The sequence below is a fragment of the Muscardinus avellanarius genome, assembly GCF_963383645.1.
Source record: "Muscardinus avellanarius genome assembly, chromosome: 12".
NCBI lineage: Eukaryota > Metazoa > Chordata > Mammalia > Rodentia > Gliridae > Muscardinus > Muscardinus avellanarius.
Genome location: NC_137798.1, coordinates 18,843,349 through 18,868,191, shown reverse-complemented (window position 1 = coordinate 18,868,191; position 24,843 = coordinate 18,843,349). Strand labels below are relative to the sequence as shown.

General features: G+C 45.5%; 1 protein-coding gene across 2 annotated transcripts in view; it reads right to left on the bottom strand.

Annotated features, from left to right (window-relative positions):
- RYR3 (ryanodine receptor 3) overlaps positions 1-24,843 on the bottom strand; it is a gene marked incomplete at both ends in the record, with an annotated part of 530,337 nt that overhangs the window by 180,282 nt on the left and 325,212 nt on the right. For both annotated transcript variants that reach the window (XM_080708162.1, XM_080708163.1), the window contains 9 exons: positions 103-303; positions 1,844-2,639; positions 4,085-4,311; positions 4,989-5,075; positions 10,131-10,296; positions 13,838-14,001; positions 15,580-15,616; positions 16,475-16,650; positions 18,557-18,765. In XM_080708162.1, coding sequence (XP_080564288.1) covers positions 103-303; positions 1,844-2,639; positions 4,085-4,311; positions 4,989-5,075; positions 10,131-10,296; positions 13,838-14,001; positions 15,580-15,616; positions 16,475-16,650; positions 18,557-18,765 — 2,063 coding nt within the window. The remainder of the gene's footprint in view (positions 1-102; positions 304-1,843; positions 2,640-4,084; positions 4,312-4,988; positions 5,076-10,130; positions 10,297-13,837; positions 14,002-15,579; positions 15,617-16,474; positions 16,651-18,556; positions 18,766-24,843) is intronic.

Sequence of the window (24,843 nt, the reverse complement as noted above, 5' to 3'; positions counted from 1 at the left end):
CAGGCTGCCCCACACTGCCTGGTTCTAGAGGCAGCCCCAGACACCTTACAGGCTCCATGAACCTCTCTCTGAAGGTTTGGTGGTTCAGGAAGGGAGTCTCACCTGCTCCTGTGGTGGGGAGCGGAACTCCCTGGTCTTCCGGGCGGTCAGGGCTGCAGACATGTTCAGGGCCTGCATGAGCTCATCATAGCGGAACTTCTGATTTGCCTGCAGCTTGGAGACGTAAATGTCACCGAATGCCACAATGGCCTCCACTCGGTGCTGCAGCTCACAGTCACAGAGATAGCCGAGGAGCTCACACATCTGCAACAGAAGCAGCATGGACACCTGCTATGGGCCAGTGCAGTGTGCCCACAGGTGAAGCTGTTTGGCAGACAGTAATGCAGAGACACAGACAACTGAAATAAGTTGTCCATGGCAGGCAGCAACCATACAGCTATTACTTGACTCCAAGGCAGACTGCATTCAAAGAACAGGTTGTCATTAAAGCCGGGGGAGCAAGAGGAAACAAGCTCTCCAAAGGCAGGGTAAGTCTGCCTGTGGAGGGAAAGAATAGCACTTTTTTTTCTTTTTTTTTTTTTTTGCAGTACTGGCGATAGAATTCAGGGGGCATTATACCTCTGAGATACACCTCCAGCCCTATTTTTTTAATTTTTAATTTTGAGACAGGATCTCACTATGTTGCAGAGAGCCTCACTAAGTAGCTGAGGCTGTCTACAAACTGTGATCCTCCAGTCTCAGTCTCCCAAATGCTGGGATTACAAGCGTGCGCCACCACACCTGGCTTTAAACAACACTTCTAAGAAAGTATTTCCCAGGAATCCCTGTGTACATGATGTACATTCACAAACATATCAAAGTCAATCATTAAACCAAACATGAGAAGGAGGGAGGGGAGACAGACTGGGTTGGGAATTGGGGAAGGGCTAAATGAGCGATGTGTGCATGTATGCCTCTACCATCTTGTACCCCATTAAGATGTATGACAGTGCACCAATAAAAAATTAAAAAAGAAAAAACAATTATAATGAGTTTTAAATATAATTTTATGATAAAATATATTTCATGTGCATTTTATAAAATGTATCTGAGTATTATATTTGGTAATCTAATCATCCATATTTTAAAAATAATGAAGACGTAGCTCTGATTGGCCACTGGCTGGGCAGGTTCACAAGACTACTAAGCAGCCCAGGAGCGTGACCTGAATCCTAAGAGTGGATGGCCCAGTCCCCACTGTTCCATTTGATTTATCTTCATTTCTCTTTTCTCAATCCTCCCAAGACAAAAGTTATCCTCAGTATATAATGAAGCTAGCTAACGCAGGAAAAACTGTTTTTGGCAGTGTTGAGCGTTCCCAGGTGGTTCTGGGAGGGATCTGAGATCATGGCTATGCTTAGCTCAGGTGGCAGTTTATGGGAATGCTGGGGTAACCAGCGCTACGTTGGTGTGGTGCATGAGCATAGTACGCCATGAGAGCATGATGGGTGAGGCTGTCCTAAGAGTCAGTTCCTGGGGATGCTTCACATCCAAGGCCCCATCTCTGCAGGCAGCTATCTGTGAATCATTGGGTCCTAAAGGCAAAGAGGTAATGACAAAACTATCACTGGTACCAGAAATCACTTCCTAAGCAGGTGCCTTATGGTCAAGGTTAGTATTTTCATTTTGCTTAGGGAGCACATTCCATGTTAGAAACAAACATGGCCCATGAGCCCTCTCCTTGAGTATGGATGCTGCCTCTGCTGGCAGCAGGCTCAGGCCCAGCCCCACAGTCCCACAGTCCCCACTCAAACCAGGCTTTGCTCTCTACCTCCCAGTCACGGGCTTTGCTGCCCAGAGTTACCTGCAGCTTGACGGACTCCGGCAACCGGGTCTGCAACAAACCTTTGATGGGAGGCTCCTTGCAGGCCTTTTCCCCAGCCTCCACTGCCTTCTCCTCCACCTGGGCCACTTCCTCCTTTTCTGTTCCCTCCTCTGTCTCTGCACCGTGCTCCCCAAACACGGAAGGATCGACCAGGAGGAGGATTTGGCGCAAATCATCATCATCAAACACTCCCATGACCAGCAGGGTCCCAACGAGCTTCAGCACAGGCACAAACTGGAACTCCACGGACCCACCCACGGGGTCTCGGATGTGGGCCCCACTACAGTGCACTGCCTCCGTCAGCATGCTCAGCGCCTTGGTCTTGAGAATCTCCAAGGGAATCTCGGGACTCTGCTTCTGGTGCTCCTCACTGGTCACAACAAAGCAGGGGGTGGAGAACCTGAAGCCGGGCTTGAGGCACATCCTCAGGCCCACCCCTGGCAGCCCGTGCCTCTTGGACTCATCCGGGTACAGGCGAATATTCCTGGTGGTGCTGGTTATGGGGATAATGTACTCATTCTTCATCATCAGCTTCCTCTCCTTAGCGTTGGCCAGGTGGATGCTGATGAGCAGGTCGTAGAATCCAGACCGAAGGAGGCCGGGGAGGTACTTGTTGTCAATGGTGTAGAAGAGCTGCGAGAGGTCAACGTGGCTGCACAAGGCGTAGGCCACTCGGCTGTTCCCCAGGGCGCACACGGCGCTGTACAGTCTCAGCGTGTGGTAATGGAACTGCATCAGGTCCTCCTGCTCACAGAGCTCCAGGATGTCCACACACCTGAGGATGCATAAGCCATCAGCCACTCCGGGAAGAAGACTGCGCTGGGGTCCAGCGGTCTCACTCTTGGAGTCCCTTGGGATTTCAACCAGCCCAAAAAAGGCAGAAGGAGTGGACAGATGGGGGGATCTCTGCCACACTTTCTCTGGTAGGCTCTCACATCTCCTTTGGCTCTGGTCCACATCCTAGCTCCTGATAATCCATCATATCCAACTATAAGGCTCTCAAAAGCCTACAAAACTTAAAAAACACTGGCTTGCCACATGTCTTTCCTCACTAGGAAAAGCCCCCAAGCCACAGATAAAAAGTAGTTATTGACAAGATGACTTGATCCTTTTATTTGGAAGTTGGAGTGGACCCTCCATTTCCTGATGCAAAAATCTCTCAGAAGGTATAGCTCCTACCTTCTGTTAATCTATCCACATCATCTGTATAAGCTGTGCTATACTATCACCTAGGGACTTTTTCCTCCCCTAAAAACTTTTGTTCTAAGAGCAAACACCTTTCAAATGGAGATCAGCTGGCATAATCCAGTTCACGTTTTCCTTCATGACTTTAGAGGTCTACTGCCCTTGAGTTGCTCCCCTGGCGGGCCCAGGGCTTGGGCTCTGATCTCCGTTTCTATTTTCACTTTGTCTGGCATGGCTTTTCTCTTGGAACTAGCTGGTGTGGCCGAGCTCTTGTCTTCCCTGCACTTGCCTACCCTGCAGCTGCCCGTAACCCAAGGAGATACCTAAGTAGGAGCTTTGCAGGTGGCCAGTATCTCCATTCCCTTCACAGTACACTCTTTTTCAGTCAAAAAGGTCAAAGGATAACAAAATCCACACTGATAAGATTTATTTAATTCTCACTATATCCAGAAACTATGCTAGGTTTTATCTACACCATCTCATTTTTTCTCCTCCCAGCAACATTTCTAGTGGGCTCTTCTCTCAGCATGGCTGGGAGAACTGAGGCTAGAGTGCACGAATAACTTACCCAAGACCATGAACTAGAGAACAATAACACTGGGACCAATCCTGGGCCACGATCTAAGAAAGCCTCTCAACAAGGCCTGAGTCCTGGTTCGCCAAGTCAAGCTAGGCATGCCTCGTTCTTTCCCTTCTTAAAAAAAAAAAAAAAAAAAAAAAAAAAAAAAAAAAAAAAAACCAACGCACATGTCAGGATCCCATGGTTTTTAATTACAGGTATGGAGATGTTTCCTGATTCCAGGCACTATGAGCTACAATGAAAGCCCCGGAGCAGGCACGTCAGAGTGCATTTCCTGTTGTTTCTGAAGGTATGATTAAAGTGTGGAAAAGAAAGAGCAAGCACTGAAGTGTTGGGGAGACCACCTTGGGACTGAGCATGGTCCGCTGAGGATGCTCCCATTCCCTTCCCAGCTGGCTTGGCCCTGCCTCAGCTGCCTCCCGGGTCTGTCCTTCCGCCTTGGGCCCCTCCTGTACCTGTTCTCCTCAGGGATGTAGAGGGCCATCATCTGCAGGGGCTCCAGGCACTGCACCACCCAGCCGTGGCGCTCGCTCACCCGCTCTGTCTCCACTTTCAGGAAGCTGTTGGGCATGCGGCTCCAAAGCACGGGCTGGATGGTTTGGACATCCAGCCGCGGTGGACACTGTGGGACTGGGTTCTTCTCCTCACTCTTAAATATGGCCGCAGACAAGGGCATTGCATTCTGGGACAAGGTGAAGAGGAATCAGAGAAGAAAACACACATGCAATATGGAAATTCTCAGCTGCTGAATCACGCACCTGGCCCATGATAACCAATATGGTTAGTGTAAATTAAAGAGAGACACGTGTCCAGGGGCCCTCTAAGGGCTTTGGCACATTAATTAGGACCTTGCAGAATGGGTTATTTGAGCATGATTAATTCCTTCAACACCCCAAAGAGGTGAGAGAATGAAAAAATGAGAATATGTATTCTATAATCTGAATTTCATAGGCAAATGTAGGGACCTAAGGGTGGGAAGGGTGAGACAAACGAGAAGCAAGAATCCTCCTGTTTTCTGAGGTTTGAGATTTTCCTTTTAATGGTCAAAGCTAGCCGCACATGGAGGTGCACACCTAGAATCCCAGTACTTGGGAGGCTGAGACAGGAGGAGGATCATAGGTCTTAGACCAGCCTAAGCAAGTATTGAGACTTTCAGCAATCTAGCGAGACCCTGTTTCAAAACAAAAAATAAAATTCGGATAGAAGTAGAGCTTGGAGGTAGAATGCCCCTGGGTTCAACCCCAGCACTATACAAACACACAAACAAAACAAACAAGCAGAAATCAAGCAAGAAAGTTCAATGAAAGTTCAATGCTCATTTCTCTAGTTAGGCCACGAGATGAGGGGACAGATAAATACCTTCAACTTCCCAAGTTCAAACTGAAACAAAGAGGTACTTGTTGGCTGCAGGAAGACTGCTGGAAACACCCTGGTATTGGGCTCCACCTGGAAATCAAAATAAATTGAGAGGAATGCCCAGAGCTTTATGATTAGAGCTTGCTAAAACACTGGGTGTTTCAGTCAATGTTCTTGTCTTTATCTCGGGGAAAAGATGTTATGACTTAAATGACTGCATGTTCCCATGCTGTCATTTGCTCATGATGAAACAGGACAGACTAAAATACATGGCTATGCCTAAAATGAGCTTTGTAAAAGACACTCAACAAATAATTATTTGGTGTCTATTAAATATCTGCTTTGTGGCAGTCCTGGGTTTACAGGAGTAAGAAAATTTATAGAAAATTTCAATTTGATGCCCTTCTGATTTGGGCCATAAGGGCAGGGATTGTCTTACAGAGTGACTTCCAAATTATTCCAATTACCAGTGTGTGACATCTAGAATAATTGGCATCATGACCTCAGCAAGTAGAGCTCTGGTGGCTAAAAAACTCATCTGGACTGGCAGGATAGGCACAAGCCTGTCCTCATGGGGAAAGATAAGCGCATCCATCCAAAGGCTTCTTCTGCAGACTCATATCACACCAGTCTAGGAGGGACAGCATAGCGAAGAGGTCTGTTTTCAGGTCCCTCGGAATTGGTTCCTTCAAACTTCATAAACTGCTCAACCAGCTTCCAAGGCCCTCCTCCATGCAGGGAGTTGCTTCACGGATCTCTATCACGTGCTGGAATAGGTTTACTTCTACCAGGAGAGCACACTCCCGCCATGATGAGCAGTGGAGAGTTCAGGAAGTAAAGGAAACACAAATGTGGGCTTATGAGGGCATACCAGTGGATGAAGATGGTAACGATGGTGGGGAAAGCGAAATTCTAGAAGGCATGCACAATCCTTGTATTTTTCCTGTAATTATGCTATGTGGCCAAAGGGATCCTGCAGATGTAAGCAAAGCTGGTATTAAGCTGAACTGAAGATAGATGAACCTGGTTGGCATCATCTGACCGCACAGGGGTCCTTTGAAAGCAAAGTCATCTGGAGGCAGAAGGGAGAGCCAGAGATAAAGACCTGGATGTGCCCTTCTTGGCTTTGAAAATGGAGGGGGCCACATGACGAGGAATGTGGGCCCCTTTATGAGCAGAGATTGGCCCTGGAGACTTGACAGCAAGGTCCCAGTAGCTCAGAACATGAGACCTACAGTGGGAAGCCCTGAGTACTGCCAATTGTTTTTTTAAATTTTTATGTTATTTTATTAAAAATGGCATACATTCAGACTGTGCTTGGTGCCCTCTCCCCCAACTTCTCATCCCCCTCCCAACAATGAGTGTCCAGGTTAACCATGCTACATTCATACTTTTACACATATTTGAATGTAGCTTCTCCATTAATCAACCTCAGCCTTCTTCATCTCCTACCCTTCCATTTCAGCTTTGCTGAGGTTTCCCCTCCATTGTCTAGAGTCCCTCTGGTATCCCTAATACTCCCTAGTTTGGGCATATTAGAGAAAACACATGTCCCTTCTCTTTCAGTGCTTGGCTGATCTCACTTAACATAATGTTCTCCAGGTCTTTCCATCTTTTTGAGAATGACATGATTTCATTCTTTATAGTTGAGTAGAATTATATTATGTGTATTTCCCATAATTTTGCAATCCATTCTTCTGTTGATGGAGATCTAGGTTGGTTCCATATTTTGGCTATTACAAATTGTGCTGCTATGAATATGGGTATACATATGTTACTGTAGTTCTCTGATTTCAACCCCTTTGGAAAGATACACCAGGAGTGGTAAAGCCAGACCATATGGTGGATCCACTCCCAGTGTTCTAAGGAATCTCCCCACTGAACTCCATAGCGGCTGAACTAGTTTGCACTCCCACCAACAGTGTAAAAGAGTTCCTCTTTCTCCACATCCTCACCAGCATTTGTTATTATTTGATTTCTTTATGCTTGCCACTCTGATTGGGGTTAGATGGAATCTCAGCGTAGTTTTGATTTGCATCTCCCTGATGGCTAATGATGTTGAACATCTTTTCATGTATCTATTGGCCATTTTTATCTTTTCTTTTGTGAAGTGTCTATTCAGTTCAGTTGCTCATTTCTTAATTGGGTTCTTTGTTTTGCTAGTAGGGATGAATTCGCATGGCTCAGCCTGGCAGACAGCTTGACTCTGGTCGTGAGACCCTGGGCACCCAGGCAAGCCAAGAGAGCCCTGGAGTATTAGACACAGGTTGTTTTGAGATGCAAATTATGTGGCAACTCATTAGGCAGCAATAAAGAGTGGATACAGGTGGTTTCACAGCCAGGTCAGTTTGACAACAAACACTTAGGCAGTGCTCATTAGGGGTCAGGAGCTGTTCCGCACACAGTGGACAGGAAGGTGGCCTCTGCTCTCAGGGAGCTTGCCTGCTGGGCCAGGAGCATCCATTCCAAGGGAAGGAACAGTGAGATGGGACCTACTGCTGCCATGATGCGCCACTGACCTTCTCCATTTGTAGCTAAGGTTCCTTTTGTCATCGGCTGATCTATTTTGTACTTGTGGTAATAGACGTTCTGTTTCTAATCACGTGTGAAGGTCAGGACACAGGAGAAAAGGGTCAGAACCGAAAGCTAAGCCCACTGGTAAGTCTGACCTGCACAGCGGGCACCTCCTTGGAGGTGTGTGGCTGACATAGCGCTCACAGAGGAGCATCTCTCAAACATACCTGTCGGTTCTCATTTCTCTGCTGATTGCATTAAGTGGGACAGAAAAGAGTTTTCAAATTGCATCACACTGCTTTAATGGGGAGGTCTAGAAACATTGAAAGAATCCTTCTCTCGTTATTTCGGTTACTGGTCTTTTCTGAACTGAAAGCCAGTGTAGAAATATTGCTGGCTGGTTCCTCTTGAGATAATTGAAAAATGAAAACGAATACAGCTGCAGAATAACAATGATTCTCCTGGCCAGGGACCAGACACATGGCTGGACATGTCACTGTCTTGTTGGAAACTGACACTCTTCCAACTCCCAGCAGAGGTGCTTAGGGTGGGAAACAGGAGTGGGGCCACTGAGAAAAGTAAGCAGGATGTAAGTGCGTGGAGTAGAGGAGAGCAGGGTGCCAACGCCTGATTCAAAGAGGACAATCACCCAGCCCAGGTCACAGAGGATGGGCTGCAGCTGCCACAGTGTCCTCCTCCTGGTTGTAACATTTCCAAGTCACAGGCTCTTCCCTGAGGCAGGCAGTCACTGCTGTTGTGACTGCCATGTTTTATTTTCTAAAAAAAATTCGTTAATGTTTATGGATCTCCAAAGCCCAACTAGGTTTGAAAGTTATTAAACGCTCTAGAGTTCTCTGTAGCTCAGGGAGGACCCTTCTGTTCAACTCGTTTCAGAAGTTAATGGGAAAAAGCTAATGGATTCTGAAGGACGGCTATAATGTATATAAAACATTTTCTCAGGGGGCTTGAGGCTGGGGGAGGGGGATCTTGAGAAAGCACTAGAAGGAGGGCTCTTTCCTTTCTGCCTAGAAGCCTGTTTTGCAAATGCCTCTTTCTGGAAATGGCTGGTTGGGCCCCAGCTGCTGGACCAAGCCTGGCAAGTGCTGATGATCTTCTCTTCCCCACAGCAGAGGGAGGTGTGGGGTGTCACCCCAGGGAGGGAGATGCTGCAGGGGCCAGGGAGCCACCTCTGGCCTCAGCAAGGGGTGGTCTGTGTTTCTTGGCGATGGACCTTTCAGACTCAGGGAGGCTGCTTTTTCTGCTCCTCACCTTACCCCATCTTCCTGACCCCAGGTCCGAGAGTTGACTGTCAAGAAGCTTTTCAGCATGGGGGCTGTAACCTGGGGCTGACTGAAAAATCAGGACTTTATTCATTATATAATGGCAGAACATTTAAAAAAAATCTGCTATAGTCAGCTAAGCTGGTGAGCCTGGAAGACAGTTGCTTCCTTCAGCACTGCATATCACATCCTTGCTGAAAACCTTTAGTAGCTTCCTATTTTCTATCTATGTATCTCCCTACCTTTCCAAATCAATTTCTCACCACTGATCATAAATGGCCCCATGTTATTCTGATCATTGATCTTCAAACACACCTTATGCTTTCTTCTCTCCATAATGCTTCCTGGGCCACTTGTTCAACTTAGAATCATGCTTGCTCTCTCTACCTCTCAAAGACCAAGACTTCTCCTTAGTGAACACTTCCCTGACTGCTTTTTCCTTCTCTCAACCCTTGTAACACTTTCTGTCTACACATACAAGTGAGTCTCCACTGCACCGATGGAATGTCAAGAATGTTTAACATAGAAATTTAACTCTTTAGCATTTTCCATGGTAGGTTCTGTGGAACTCTAGGCTCATAGAATTTTACTAATTGTTAAAGTTAAAAAAATTGCTTTTCTTGGTCAAAGAACCTGAGCAGCGCTTGGTTAGACAAGTATTTTTTTTTTTTCTGAGATACTTCTTGACATTTTTGCTGTGCTTGTATTCATTACAAAATTTTAAGAGGAAGATATTATATGTAGCACTTTTACAATCTCCCCAGGTCATCAAGGATGAAGAGATGAGGCTTTTTATGGCCAGTGATGGGAAAACCTACATGTGTATAACTAAAGGTGTTCCTGTGTAGTTTTGTAGAAATTAATGGTCCATGAAATAAGAAAACAGGTAACTTAAATACATTTGTAAAGGATCATGCAAGATATCCAGAGTAACTTAGTAAGCTTTTTTCAAAGGTAATACATAGAAAATTAGTTGTTATAGATTTCTCTTTTGAGTAGACACTTCAGAAAAGTATTTTTGTTTACCTTTTAAATATTGCATCTTGTTTACTATATAACATAAAGGTGGCAGAGAAGTATTTGTGAAATAAATGAATATATCACTAAGAAAAGACTTTCCTTTCTCTAGAAGGATGATCAGCATATCTTATTGACCAATAAATATGATTTTTTTTCTTCTCAACACAAAGTCACTTTTTTTTGTTTGTTGTTCTAAGTGTCTCACGAGCCACATAGACTTATCAACTGTACAGGCTGTGATAAAGAAACTGAATGTGAAAAAGAATGAGGAACACAAGCCACAAACACCAGCCCTGCGACAATACTGATCAGCCACAGAAGCCGCCTCTACCTGGTAGCAGGTGCTCAGTTCTTTCCCATTGGCGGAGAAGGACAACATGCCCATTGCCAGGTCTGCCAGGCAGCCAATCTCCAGGTCCACGTTGCTCCGACTTGATCTTTGGGAGCTGGCCACAATGTCTCCACCCCAGACCATGTAGCAGTTGCTGCGTTTCACACTGGGAGCCAGAGAGAAAGAGAGAGAGAGAGAGAGAGAGAGAGGAGAAGGCACGGAATCTGGACTGGGTGGTTTGCAATTGAGACATCAGGGGACAATGCCTCAGGAGCCTCCCTGTGAAGCTTTCTGCCCAGCCCCCAGTCATTTTTTTTCTTAGATGAATCCACTCAGTTCCAACTTTACTTATTCAGGCACAAGCTACTCTGTTTGGGGATGTGGCTATCCAGTAGGCTACCTTTTTCTTTCCACAGAGCACACTGTTCAGGTAACTGATTCTTAACTCAATATCCATTTGTTCTGCAAGACAGATGATGAGAATAGTAGTATTTCCTCCTGAGAGATGGGAAATTAAAGGACAGAGAGGGTGGCCATCTGAAGCAAACATGCATGGATTAGGTATAAGAGGCAGAAATAAAAAGCTGGGTTCAGGATTCTAGTCTGGTAAGCAGGGCCAAAAGCTATAAATCACTTGAAAACTCCAGCCCATATTCTTTAGGACCACAGGATTGGCTGGAAAAGACTTGCAAGGCAGGTCCTTTGTCTCTGATGCCCTTTGCCTCCCAAACCTATACTTATCTGACCTTCCCAGCTTCCTGGAGGTCAGCCTCCTGCTCCACTGCCTAACGGCCAACTCAGGTGCCGCTCTCACTAGCTACTTACAACTCCAGAATGCTGAATTCCATTACAGGCATTCACACTTAAAAAGCAAGCTATAATAACCAAAAAAGGACTCAGAGGCTCTGAAGCCTGAGCCCTTAATTGTAGGATTCCATGCCCAGGTGAGCTGTAGGGATATGCAGAGCCCTCATGATGGGCGGTGGCAAGAGGCAGTGGATTCTGTCTCCTCCTTGTCCGTCTTTGGACAACATCTGAGGGATACAGTCCCTTGAAGTGTGACTTTTCTCAGGTTAAGGGAGAGATGGACTCTGTCCTTGACGCTAGAGAAGCACCTTCAAGCATTCGGAGGTCAGTATGATATGGCCCAGTGTGGGTTTCTGTTACGGCCCTTGGCTGCATGGAGGGCAGGGACAGTGTGTTCAGTACTGCAAAGGACAGGCCCGGAACACTGCACATTCTTAATGCTGCTTGACCTCTCTGGACTGCATCCTTATTGGAAAGGCCAAGGGTTCTATTGGATTTTTTTTTTTTTTAAATACTGGGAATGGAACCCAGGGGCATTTTACCTCTGAGCTACACCCCTAGCCCTATTTTTTAGTCTTTTTTATTTTTGGAACAGGGTCTCACTGAGTTGTGGAGGGCCTCACTAAGTAGCTAAGGCTATCCGCAAACCACGATCCTCCGGTCTCAGCTTCCCAAATGCTGGGATTACAAGCGTGCGTCACCATGCCTGGCTCTATTAGGATTTTCCAAGATCCTTTCTGGCCAGAAGGAAACCTATCGTTTTCCCCTGGGGGTAGAAATCCCTTTGCCATCACACATTTATCTCCTCTCCTCCCCTTCCCTCTCCTCTGAAGAAACCCCAATAGGGCTGTTTCTTTAGTATGAACACCCCTCAGGCAGGGGCTGGTGCATACTGTCTCTTCCAAAGAGTTACAGCTACTGGTAGATGTCCATAAAGGTCAAACTGCAGCTTTGCTATTATTGCTTTTTAGTGACTGCATTACTAAATACATTGGTTACTAATACAGAATTCAATTAATAATGTATTGGAGCTCTGTGAAGGTGACATGGCAGGCTGTGGGCATATTTTAAAGTGCCAAATTAAAAATGCCCTGAAACATTTGAACATCGACCCTGTGTTTATTGCTTGTTATGTAGAACAAAGAATTAAGAATTATTGAGTGCCTACCACACACTAGGTCTTGCTCTAGGTGCTAACATGTCAGCTAATTTTCACAGTAAATGTGGTCAGTGAGGCTCAGATAAAGCAAGCAGTCTGTTTGGTATGTCAGGACCAGCCAACAGGAGCTGTAAATCCAGAGGCAATGGGCATTTGTGCCTTTTATTCATCTGGCTGAAGAGCAAAAAATTGAGTTGGTCAATTGTTCTCACAAATTTTCTTTCCAACCAAAGCCATATATCGCTTAAGATATCTATTTTGGCTCCTATAACATGATGGACATTCAATAAGAGCAGTAATGGTAGAGTTAACATTTGCTGAGTTAACATAGGCGAGGCTCATTCTCAGCATTTTCCTATGAATTACTCATTTTTCCCTCACGAAATCCCATGGGATTAGAAACATGTTTTAGATATACCCGTATCTTCCCAGTGTGTACGAGTTATATTCCCAGCCCTGTTTTTTTAAATTTAAAACAGGGCCTTGCTAGGTTGCTGAGAATCTCACTAAGTTACTGAGGCTGATCTTGAGCCCGTGATCCTCTTGTCTCAGCCTTCTGTACTGAGATTACAGGTTTATGCCACCACACCTGACTTATTCTCATTTTATAGATGAGGAAATAGAGGTGCAAGGCAGTTACGTGAATGATCCAAGGTTCACTGCTAGTAAGTATTGGGACTTAGTTTTAAAACTGGTAAGCATACAAATTTGCTTTCAGAGCCTCTGCCCAAAGGGGTCCCTCTTGACAGTGACTGTGATCTCTGGCCACCGGGCTTAATAAGCCAGTAATATATAAAGAATACTGACTGTAATGTGTTCCTGACTTTGTAGGGAGGGAAGGTCAGCCTGAGGAAGAACCAGTCTCTATATGAATTGTACAGGGAATGAGCTCTGGCAGCTCATGCAGGTGGGGAACTTGGGACCACCAGACAGTCTCCTGGGTCACCTCCAAGGCACATCTGGCTGAAGATTCTTCTCTGGCAGGAATACTGGGACACAATGGGAAAATACAGGCAAGTCTAAAACATGTTTCCCTTAAAGAGCCCTAATTTCTATTCAGTGGCTATTATTCATGAATTTTCTGTGTCTCTTTGACATTCTTTATGCTTTTGCTATTACAAATTCTCGAGAAGAGGGCGTTCTGAGCTTATTGGTTGCTGTGTGATACGGTACATCTTGTTATTTCTTCGGAACTGACTTCTCTCAAGCACTCAGGGATTTTCTTTGTCTCCTACTGATGTAGAAATTGGGAAATGCCTGAAAATCATGGAGAAAACTCTGAGAAGAACATCAGAGCTGAATTGCCTGACTGTGTGTCTTTTCCTCTCTCATCTCTGGGTTATGATTTGGGAAGGGGACACTTGAGATTGAACCCAGAGGTACTTTATTACTGAGCTATAGCCTTAGCCCTATTTTATTTTGAAACAGGGTCTCACTAAGTTGCTGAGGCTGTCCTGGAACCTGCGATCTTTCTGTCTTAATCTCCCAAATACAGGGATTACAGGCATGTGCTTCCATGCCTTGGTCATGGTTTTATATGTAATAAAATTACCCCTTGTCTCTACCACTCCTCACTATCATATCAAACCATCACCACTCCCCAATTTACTTAAGAATTTTAATCCTGGGCATCATGTTCTCCTTTTAAGATAGGCTAAATGGTTACTTCTGTGGTAGAGTAGCAGAGGGGAGGGAGCAAGACACCTGATGACCAACCCTGCCTCTTGGGAGCCTCCCTTACCTTTCGTGGACCCGGCCTCTTTCATCCCCCAGGGTGACAGTCACTGTACAGTTTTTATTCAGGTCAAACTTTTCGCTGTGCAAATGATAGTCTGGAGTCACCCATCCAACCCAGACGCAGGAGGGGTCCTGCCCAGCAAAGATGCGGATGGCGTAGTAGCACTGCTGCGGAAGGACAACAGAGGGGAGTGAGTAGCCCCCCGTGTGGGGGTGGTGGCGGCCAAGGGGCAGAAAAAACGCAGCAGCCTCGTTGGCCCTTCTATGAAGCACACACTGTTGCAGACTCTGGGCTCAGACAGAAGGCCAGATCGAGATGCTGGCTTCTTCATTTCCCTCTTTTGTGCTTTGCTTTAGCACCCGGGGCAGTGAGCATTTAATCTACCACCTGTTGCCCAGATGGAGCTGGTGATGTGGTCAGAAGACACCGTTGATGGAGTCAGCGGCAGCAACTTAGAATGTTCAGCACAGAACCCGATCCCTCCCAGCACCAGAAGGACCTAGGCTGCAGGGAGGGGCTGCGCAGTCCCTGCTCTCAAAGAGAGGACAATCACAGGTGAAAGAACTCCTATTATTTCTTACTTCTACAGGGAGGTCCAAAGGAGTTTATATTTTTGGAAAGTCTTGGAAAAGAGGCTGCAAATGAAAACCACCACATCCTGGCCAAACACGCTTACATGGCAATCGCGCCCACCCACAGGTAATGCTGAGGACGACAGCCGTCCTTGGTGAGGGTGAGACAATTTGTGAGGCACGCCACACTGTTACAATCAGAGCTACAGTGGCAAGGAAGGTGATGGCTTCATCATTTTCTTTATGACTGAGCAGATTTATTCTTAACCATGCAACACTTATTTGTAGTCTGTCAAATTCTCTTGATCAGGAGATTACAAAAAGGTCAAGTCAGACAAACTCATGCTTGAATTTTGACATTGTCAGTTATTCTTTGTGTGACCTTGGACAAGTCATTTGTGCTGTCTGTGCATAGTATCACCCGTTTTGTGGGTTGTTGATTAAATTAATTTTAAGTGAGTTAAATGGAGATTGAATGGAAAGGTGACATGATGTGCTGTGTGTAGGGTCTGGGCATAGTAAGTGTAAGGTGTGCTGCAGTAAGAATTTTGTTCTTAATGATGTCTAACTTATGTGTTCAACACTGCATGATAACTTTTGGGAAGGACAATTTCAGAGTAGGAACAAAAACACTTTTATTCCATTGACATTTTTTTCCCTGGCTAGGTGCTAAAGAAGTATGAGAGAAAGAAAGAGATGAGGAGGTATTACTGCTTATTGTCTAAATATGGAAAAGGTACCAAAGTAGTTTCCACATCTGGGCTAGCTTCCTTCCCCTCGTTCTCATGTGATTGCTTTCAATACCAGCCTCACACTGACACTGTGGGAGCCACGCCATGAAAGTTTATACAAAGGAGCAAACAAAAGATGGTCCAACTGATGCAATGAGAAAGGCAATGCTGGATTCCTGGGAGCGAATTGGCAGCGACTCCACGATGTTGCCCAATTGGGAGCTCCAGGTAGAGTTTCTGCTCTGCACTGAGTGACTATCTGTCTTTTCCTCATTTGAGAAATGCCACAGATGTGTTCTGGAAGCATCAAGATGGATATTAAAAGACAGAGTAATTGGCAATTAAAGAAGATCTCTAAATGGATCTTTGCTGTAAGGGGCATATTAACCAGGCACAGCAAAGAATCAAATAATTAAAACCATAATTGAGCACATTTACTTACTGTTGTTGTATGAGAAAGTATTTCTTGCATCTGTTTCCTGGGGGGAAGATAATCCATGCTTTAGTTATTCAGTTGTATAGAGGATTCCACAGTCCTGACAGGCAATTGATCTACCTTTAATGATCAAAGCAAGTTTAGGAAACTGGCTGTTTTCTATACACAAGAGATCGCAATTTGGTCTTGGGACTTGTTCCTTTTAAGTTGCTACCACAAGGCAGGGCTCTGACTTCCCATTTTTGTCTCTTAGCCCAGATGGTAAATTAGGAATGAGGTGATTACCACAGCATAGTCAGGGACACCTCGGAATGGGCGATTCTGTTCCCTCAAGCAGCAGCATTTGTTTAAAAGCTTGGTCAACAGTGAAATGCTACAGGAGACCTGGACAAGATGAGTCCAGATGACAGACATACATCAGAGATTAAAAATAGATACTAAGGGGGGGGGAACTATAAGGAACATATTTCTTATCAGGAAGGAAGAAGTCACATTACTCATGAGCCACCCAGCTGGAGGGCTGGACAGTGCCCACAGGTATGCAAAGAAGGCAGTTTCCAAAAGCTTCTAACTTGACAAGGCAGCAGCAACCACTGCACCAGCTCATGCACTCACATTCCTCTCACTTCTCAAACACAGCCATCGTGGGCAGCAAGGAGGCTCGAGCCCTGCGAGCACAAGAAGAGCAGGAACTTCTCGCAGATGTGGCTCCATTTGTCACACAGGGAACCCCCCATCTGTGCATGTATGTACACGTGTGCACACACACCCTCATTTCTTTCCCCAGCTGGAAGAAGAGAGAGCCCTGTGTTCTGAGTCTTTGTGCTGAGGTAGAGGAAAAGCACAAAATCAACTTAGAGCAGGTACAACACATGCCTCTGAAGCCGGAGGCCCCACTCACCTTTTCTGGAAAGCCTCACTGTCCAGGCAGGGGCTGTGGTTGAAGGAGGAGTGGCACTCGACGGGCATGCTCAGCCGGCAGTAGATCATGCTGGCATTGCTGTTCTGGGTGCCGAACGTCTTGTGGGTCACCTTGAGGCATGGAGGGCTATCCATGGTGCCATCGATCCTCACGACCTGGGGACAGCACAGTCCTCACCCTGAAATACTGGAGGGCCTCACCTCAACCCGTCCCTCCTCCTCTGGCATAAGTAACAATGATGAGGACTCTGCAAACCATAGTTCTCACTAGTGAGAACTCATCTATGATCCTTGTCATTTCTTGGGCCCTGTCCTATAGAATAGATTTGCTCCTAAATGGAGAAATCGGAGACTCCTTCCCTCCCTTCCTCCTTCGTGGGAACTAGAGATTGAAGTTAAGGACATTCTTCTTCTGAACTACTTTCCCCCAAGCCCTTTTTATGTTTTTTGTCTGAAACAGGGTCTTGCTCAGTTGTTGGGGTTTCTGGAACCTGCGATCCTCGTCTCAGCCTCCCATGAACTGAGATCACAGGTGGTTGCCGCTGCACCAGGTGAAATCAGAGGTTTAAGTAGCTGCCCACTGAGTTCTCTGGAAAGCCAAGAGTGGAGAACAAGTGCCAGAGAAGCAGGTGGTGTCTGGGTGATATATAGTGTGTGTGGCATCCACAAAGGCTGGTCAGGGGCAAGCAGTTAAAAAGAAAATCTTTCTGGTGATTTCCCTTGTCACTAGTATGAGGCCATCTAAGGAAAGGGAGCAGAGAGCCCAAAGTTCAAGAAGAGACATTTCGCTCTCACCCTCTCCCCTACTGGGTCCCATTTCCACCTGGGAGCTAAGGCTCCCACTCCTGCTCTAACTCCTGGGCCCCAAGAATTGCAGTGGAGGGGGTAGAATGGGAAGGAAAGATTAAAGCTGGGTTTTTGAAATGTGTGTGTGCATGGTGGGTGGGTGGGGGGAGAAGAAATAAAAACTTACAACAATAATAACTTTCCTACAACCTGCTCTTTTCTCCTTAGTGCTTACCCCCAGGGCTGAGTGTGCTTAAGCATTTGTGTGGTTTCTATTATCTAAGGGGTGTCAAGGCATTCCAAAGCTCAGGAGCCACCTTTCTTAAGTGATAGTCACAGAGGAAGCAGAAAAATAACAGTCTCAGTAACTTAAGAATGTGAGGGAGAGTGGGAAATGGGGAGCCAGAGCCCACTGAAATCAGACTGGAGGGCAAGTTAAGGGAACTTGGATCTGGGCTGAAGCAGCCACTGGCTCTGCCCAGGGAGCGCTACAGCCGTTGGCTGGGCTTTCCATTGGCACTCCTCCCACACTGGCCACGGTTTTCCAAAATAGAGACCAGTGGATGTGGAACCAGAGCCCAGATTGGGCTCCTTACATCTTTAGGCTCTCCTGAGTGCCCCAATAGGTGAGGATGTCACTACCAACTATCACACTTTAGTGTAAGATCTTGGAAATGGTACCACGAAAATTAAACAGGGCTAAGAAGGGCATGGTGGCACACATTTGTAATCCCAGGACTTGGGAGGCTAAGACAGAAGGGTCACAGGCTTGAGGCCAGCCTCAGAAAATTAATGAGGTGCTCAGCAACTTAGTAAGACTCTGTTTAAAAAAAATAAAAAAGACTGGGAGATGTAGCTCAGAGGTAGAATACCCCTGGATTCAATCTCAATAACTGAACACACTAACACAAATTAAATAGGGCCTAAGAGATATCAAGTTATAAGCATACAGGCTCATATATGTTCAGGACATATACTCTTGAGTGCAGATATTGAACTTTTTGAAGAAAGCAACGTTTAAGGTCTGTGGATGACAATAGCAGCCCAGGAATGTCTAAAGAAAATCCCGCGACCCAAAGGCTCAAGGAACAATCTGCTAGCTGTTGTCTTTTAAGATGCCACCGAGCTGCTCTGACTCATGAGCCTGCAACTGTGGCTCAGAGGGAGGTGCTAGGAGGCAGCCAGGGTGTGGGCTTAGGTAAGCAGCCACCTGTTGACAGGCGAATTAGGGAGCCGAGTGCCTTCCCTGCCAGTCGCCGGCCGTGTGTAACATTACCTCTATGTGCGGATGATCCTTTGGCACATTGACAAATGTCGGGAGGCGCTTGCTGAACCACATCGCAACATCTCGGTTCATATTGACGGCAAAAGGCTCAAAGCCTTCCTGGAGGCCACACATGGTATAAAACTTGAAGGTACTGGCATCTGTCCCGAGATTCATGCGGCCAATCTGAGACAGCCCCAGAGAGCAGATGGGCACAAAGCCTGCAGAAGAGAGAATCCTGCTGCAGCCCACGGGCGCCACCCGGAGAAGCTGCCAGGAAGCCGGCTTTTGCTTCCTGAAGGGCTTTTTTGAGTCCCAGTAGGAAAGAGGGGATGGCATGCCGCCTTTGTCTTTCTTCCTAGTGCAGACTGTCAAAGACTGAGGCCACCTGGAGACTACCACTGCCTTTGGTATATGGGAAAGAAAAGGGAGTTGGTTCAAACTGATGGGAAAACAACCATCCAGCTAAGATTATTCTTAAAATACAAACCAGCATCAACTGGAAAAGTAAAACCAGTAAGAGAAAAAGTGAAATTCTTTATGTCTGTCTTGGTTAAAATTGATCTTAGGCCCTCAGAAATTTTAAATATGACCCCCCCCAAAACAAATTAAACAACACAACGAATGTCAAAAACGACTTGGTTAGATTTTTCTACAAAAATAAAAACAAAATGGATGAGATAACACATATATTAATTTCTTTACTATAGTCACCTTATATTGCCTTATGATGATGTCTTATGATATTATGTTGTATATTATAAATATAAACAATAAAATTTATTTTAAAAAAGGAACAATTTGGTGCAAATTGCCCAACTTTTCTGGGCTTCAGTCTCGTCAGGGACAGGAGAGGTCAGGGGCCCTTAGTGTTTGGAGAGTGTGGCTCTAAGTGTTTGCGTCCTGGTATTGCTGTGTGTGCACTCCCACCCTCCTGGCCCAGTGTCGCCTTCCCACTTAAGAGGAAAAACAGTTTCAAGATGCTCCTCTCTACCTTCCTACAGCTCCTTCCTTTTATCCCTCCAAGCTCACTCCTGTACCCAGATCATATTTAAAATGACTATTCAGAATAGACTGTAGCAGAAGTTCAAGCTGTTTGGTATTCCTGTTTGTGGGTTCGTTATAAATCATAATTGTGGGCCAACAAACCAGCAAAGCAGGGAAAGCCCTAATTATCTTGGATTTGGGAGGAGGAGGGAGGCAGGCGGCCGCGGGCTTCTAGAAGAGGGAGGCAAGGAAGTGCTATGAGGCTGAGGGCTAGAGCCAGGGTTGATGTACCCCAAAGGAAATGGGCCCCCCTCCTAGGACAGGGCCATTTCTAGGTTAGGACTAGGAGAGTCCATTTCCCCCCAGAGGAAATTTAAAGGCCAGTTTCGGGAGCATCTGCATTCGACAGTAAGTACTTTCCTTCACAGACACGAAGGCCAAGGTGTGCTCCTCCTAAAACGAGTGCATATAAACCACTACCTAAGCCATGCAGTTTTTATGCACATAATTAGTCAAATAAGTGAGAAGTAAGTCCCTCATAAGCTAAGTGATTGGTTTTAGAAACTATGAGCTCATTTAGGTCCCAGATATGTTTAATCCATACATTCTCTCTAAATAATATATGTTTAATACTATATAATGATATATACTTAATCCAATACTGGCTGAACAGTGATGGCTGACAAAGAGCTTCCTCTCAGGGCCCCAGGACTGTGACCAGACCCCCCAAACCTTCCTCGCATGTGAAATGGCATTTTTTTTGTGTGTGCCATAAGCTATGATAGATTAAACCATCTCCCTTTTATAGACATTTTCATTTTAAATACATAGGCAATCCTTGGAAATCTGACTATAGTGTAGGATGAATGTTGTTTGCCAGCAAACTTTTCTGGATCCCCATTGGGACAGAGAACTCTGCTATGAGTTATGAAAAGATGGAAGGAAAAAAATGGTTCCCGTCTCAAGGAGCTCATGGAAAGGAGGACGAGAAATGGAATATGGAATTGTGAATGTGTTTGCTGAAGACCACCTACTCCCATAGTTTTGCTCTTCTGCTAGATGGGTAACCGGCACAGCAGTTTTATTTTGGAGCCATTGATCTGAAGCAGTGTAGCCCCGATGTGAACAGAGAATAGGATGTATTAAGAAAACCCCTCCTTTCTTCTCCATGAGCCTGAATGGTGGAATTAATGTGCAGCAGGTGTACAAAGCTGAGCGGGAAGCCCCCAAAACAGAGTTTAGCCTTGGGACACAGGAATAACTTCCTATTCTCAGACCTACTGACGGTGTAAGGGAGAAAGTTGAAATTTGCATGAAGCCTCTTCTCTAAGGACCTTGGGCTCCTCATCATGACTGAGAACGAGCAGAAGGGAGAACATTTCACTGAGGATAAATGTGAAGACTTAGGAGCCGAAAGGCTCGCACAAACAAGGTCACCAAAAGGGCGCGTGACAAGCTGGGCTGAGGTTCACACCCTGGTCACAGGCTCTCAGCAGCATTCGCAGGAGAGGGATGCCCCACATTTCAATGGCAGTTATGTCCCGGGGCAGAGGACTGGACTCATTACAGAGTGAAGGGCCGTCCCTGTGGGGCAGAAGTCCTCTCTGCTGGGGAGAGTGGAGCCTGCGGGAGGAAAGTCAGGCCATCGGGGACAGGGAGGGCAGGGGAGGCTGAGTGCGGGGCACTGCTGTAGGAGCCCTGAGAAGCCGCAGAAGCTAAACCTCAGGCTTGAGTCGGGAAACAGATAATCTAGAAAGGCAGACTCCAGAACTTTCTTCTGGGGAACATGTGCTAACTGGGTGCATTCAATCAGTTCTCTCTACCTGGCCAAAAAGGCTTCAGCTAGTGATATCTCAAACATAACACTTATAAATACTTTCAAAATGTCAGTGCCTTATAGACTGAGGGAACTGGGGCTCAGAAAGTTGAAGAACTTGCTTAACGCTGGTAAACTGCAGGGCCAGTGTGCAAACAAAGCCATGTGAGCAGGACTTTGGAGCAAGCACTGGGAGCTGAAACTAGGTGGCTTGTTTTTTGAGTCCTTCTTAAACCTAATTTGCTTTGTGACTAACTCTCCCCTCTCTTTACTGGTGGTTTTCCCATGCCCTGTAGTTGACCAGTTTGCCGCTAGATTAGGCTGCTGCGGAACCATGACCACAAAGCACTCCAGGTTCCATAGATGAAGAGGACCACCTGCACACAGGTGGCCACGTGCCTCTCTGGAGTAGACCTGGGTAAAAGGACTTGCTTGGTGAGTCAATGGCATCATTGACTACGGTCATTCCCTACCATAGACAAGGACTTGTACTTTGCACACAGCTCAATTAACCTGCAGCCTCACATAAGGCTGGAAAAGAAGACAGAAAAATAAAAAGAAAAGAAGTACCCTCTCCCTATATGCAGCCTAATAGATGTGATTGTGCTGACATCTCTGAAGAAGTTTGAGGAGAAAACTGCAAATAATTCCATCTTGAGCCAAGATGTACATAGAGTTATTGTTCCAGGAAAGAAGTAAGAGCACATGCATTTCTATTTTGTAGAGGATGCCAGGTTCTGATAATCTTGGTATCACAAGGCCTCCTCCTTTTGTGATTGGAAAGGGGGATATCAGGGCGATTATCTTTTTATAATTTGGGGGCTTAGAAAGAAACCAGTTCTTTAGAAGATCTAAATGCTGAATCCAATTTCAGTCTATTTCACACTGAAGAGAGACATGAAGGAGAACCACCACCATAAGGGAAAAACAGATCTTGGAAAGAGGTGGTTAGGTGACCCCAGACCATTTTTGGGGTGCTTCTGAGATTCTCAATGCTTCAACAAGTGTTTCATTCTTTCCTTTTCATTTCTTTCTAAACCTTGAGAAGACAGGGTTCAGGAGCAACTCTGGGACAGTCACAGCCCTTGGAGAAGACACAGGAAATGAGGCCACGCTCCCCTGCCACAAGCACTCTCTGAGGTATGGACCCCCATCTGCAGAAAGAATGACAGGGGTCCCTTGGCACAGCTGTGCGTGCATGTGCAGATGGCAGTGACACTTCCAGCAAATAAGTTTCATTTTCTGCCTCCTGAAGAGCTGCCAACAGAGGCGGAGATCAATTAAACCCAGACAGGGCAATGGGCAGAAACAGCCTGGAATTCTGCCCCCGCAGACACCAAAGTTCTAACAGGAGGCATGATGTCTGTCAGGGGACACCACCAAACCTTCTTCCGGATGTCACATCCCGAGATCTGGCAGGATGTTCAGGATTTTATCTTCTGTTCCTTTAAATGGAGAGGAAAAGAGAAGGCTAATAGCAAAGCTTTTATTTGGAGGCTACTGAGCTTCTGACACCTTTAGGTGACAACACTGAGATCTGTGATGGTCCAGGTTAGAGACTAAGCAGGGAATAATGACTAGGAAATTCTAATGAGGCAGAAAGAGCATGTCACCCATGATGCAGAAGAGGATGAAGATGGCAACTTATAAATAACCCAGAGGGGGAAAAAGAGTCAAAAACTCTAATATTTTCCCCTATTCTTTCCCCCCAAAGGCTAAAGACTTCTCACAGGGGTAATGGCCTGAATCAAGGCTGACATGGAAGGAAAACAAGCACACAGGGTGAGCATATATGAAGGTGTGCATACAGCATCAAATGTTTATTTTCAACAGATGGTTTTCTTAACAACTCAGAGCCAGAATTGTTGGCCTGTTCCATCTTCTGCAGAGAACAGAGAAATGCTATATGGTTATTCCAGGCCTCGGGCTATTGTTATCAAAGAATGGCATGTCAGCTTCCTTTCAACTGCCCTCCACCAACGCCTAAGCTATCACAGAACTGAAAGAGCCTCCCAATTATCTTGTCTCTGTGTTATTAAAGTGTGATACAATACTACAGCATAATGTACGAACATATTACTGTACAATTCTATTATAGAACAGCTCTCAAATAATAGACTTTGTTATTCTGAAGGTCAAATCATGTCTCTGTACACAAAAGGCCTATGAGGTATCTAGGCATCTATTTCTTTACAACCCAGATGATCTCTGAAAGCAGAGCTACCCTGAAACAGCTCTCTCTTTTGTAGCATTTCTCTGCTCATATCCTGCCACAGGTCCCCATTTCCTAGAGGGCCAAGTTAAAGGTGGTTGGCCCCCAGGAGACAATACCTTCTTGAATGTGCAGATGGAATCTTGGTGTTTGAGGCTATAGCCTATTGTGCTTGAGCTTGCAGCTGCAACATTTATAAATTCTAAACACAAGCCTTCTACCCTCCTACTGCTCCACCCTTTCCTGAAGTTCCCCAAGGACACATCAATGTCTCATTACATCCTCTGATGGGAACACATTTCTACTTAAAGGCAGACATCTCATGTTGTTTGTTCATTATTCAATTCAAATTCCATTCTTGTAGAATACTCTCTCGGAAGTAGTCCCTTGCTATTTATAACTTACTCCACTGCAAGACTAGTCTTCTTTTTATATTTTCCTCTTATTTATTTTACTACTAGAAAATGAGTCCCTTCCACTGCTACTACTTGTGTTTCCATTTGCTTTGGGACATGGCTCCTCATACTTTAGGGTGCATACACATCATCAGAAGCCTTTCGTCAACATGTAGTTTTTGATTCTGGTCTGATGTGGGGCTGAAATACTGCATTTCTAACAAAGTGGGCCATACTTTGAACATCAAGGCTTTGGGCTTTACAAATTTTTTACAATTTTTTTTATCATCTCTGCACAGTATATAAGATTCTTATCTCCTTATAGCAGAACCAAAAGCTAAAAGAGAAGTAACATATTTCAAATGATATAGGAAAGCCAGGAAAAGGTCCTCAGTCACTGGATTCTTTCTATCCTAGGGAGCTACTTTCCCCAGCTCTTCCAGATCGTCATTTTCCGTCTGGCCTGAGGAGAGAACACCACAGAAGGTGGGCGCCGGGGCAGCATCTGAAGGCTCTACGCTACTCTGGGGTTCCTCTACAGCATCACCTACCCTTTGCCTGAGCCAGCACACAAACCACTCCTACTGGCAACATCTTTCACCTGTATCTCTCCAAATAAAATGCTTTCTCTAAAACTTTGATTTATAAATCACTTCAAAAGGCATTAAAATATGACCCCATCTGTCTTTCAGCATTCTGTTTCTCTAGGAAAATACATTGAGCTGTAACCTTCTCATTTCCCCAAATATCTGGCTCTTAGAAAAATCTTTAAAGCCCTTCAAAGGTCTATCTGGATATGCACATTACAAGTAAAAGGTTTCTGTAAAAGGAGTAAAGGCCATTTACAAGACTAAAAACATTCTTTAAAAGAATATTTACATTATATATA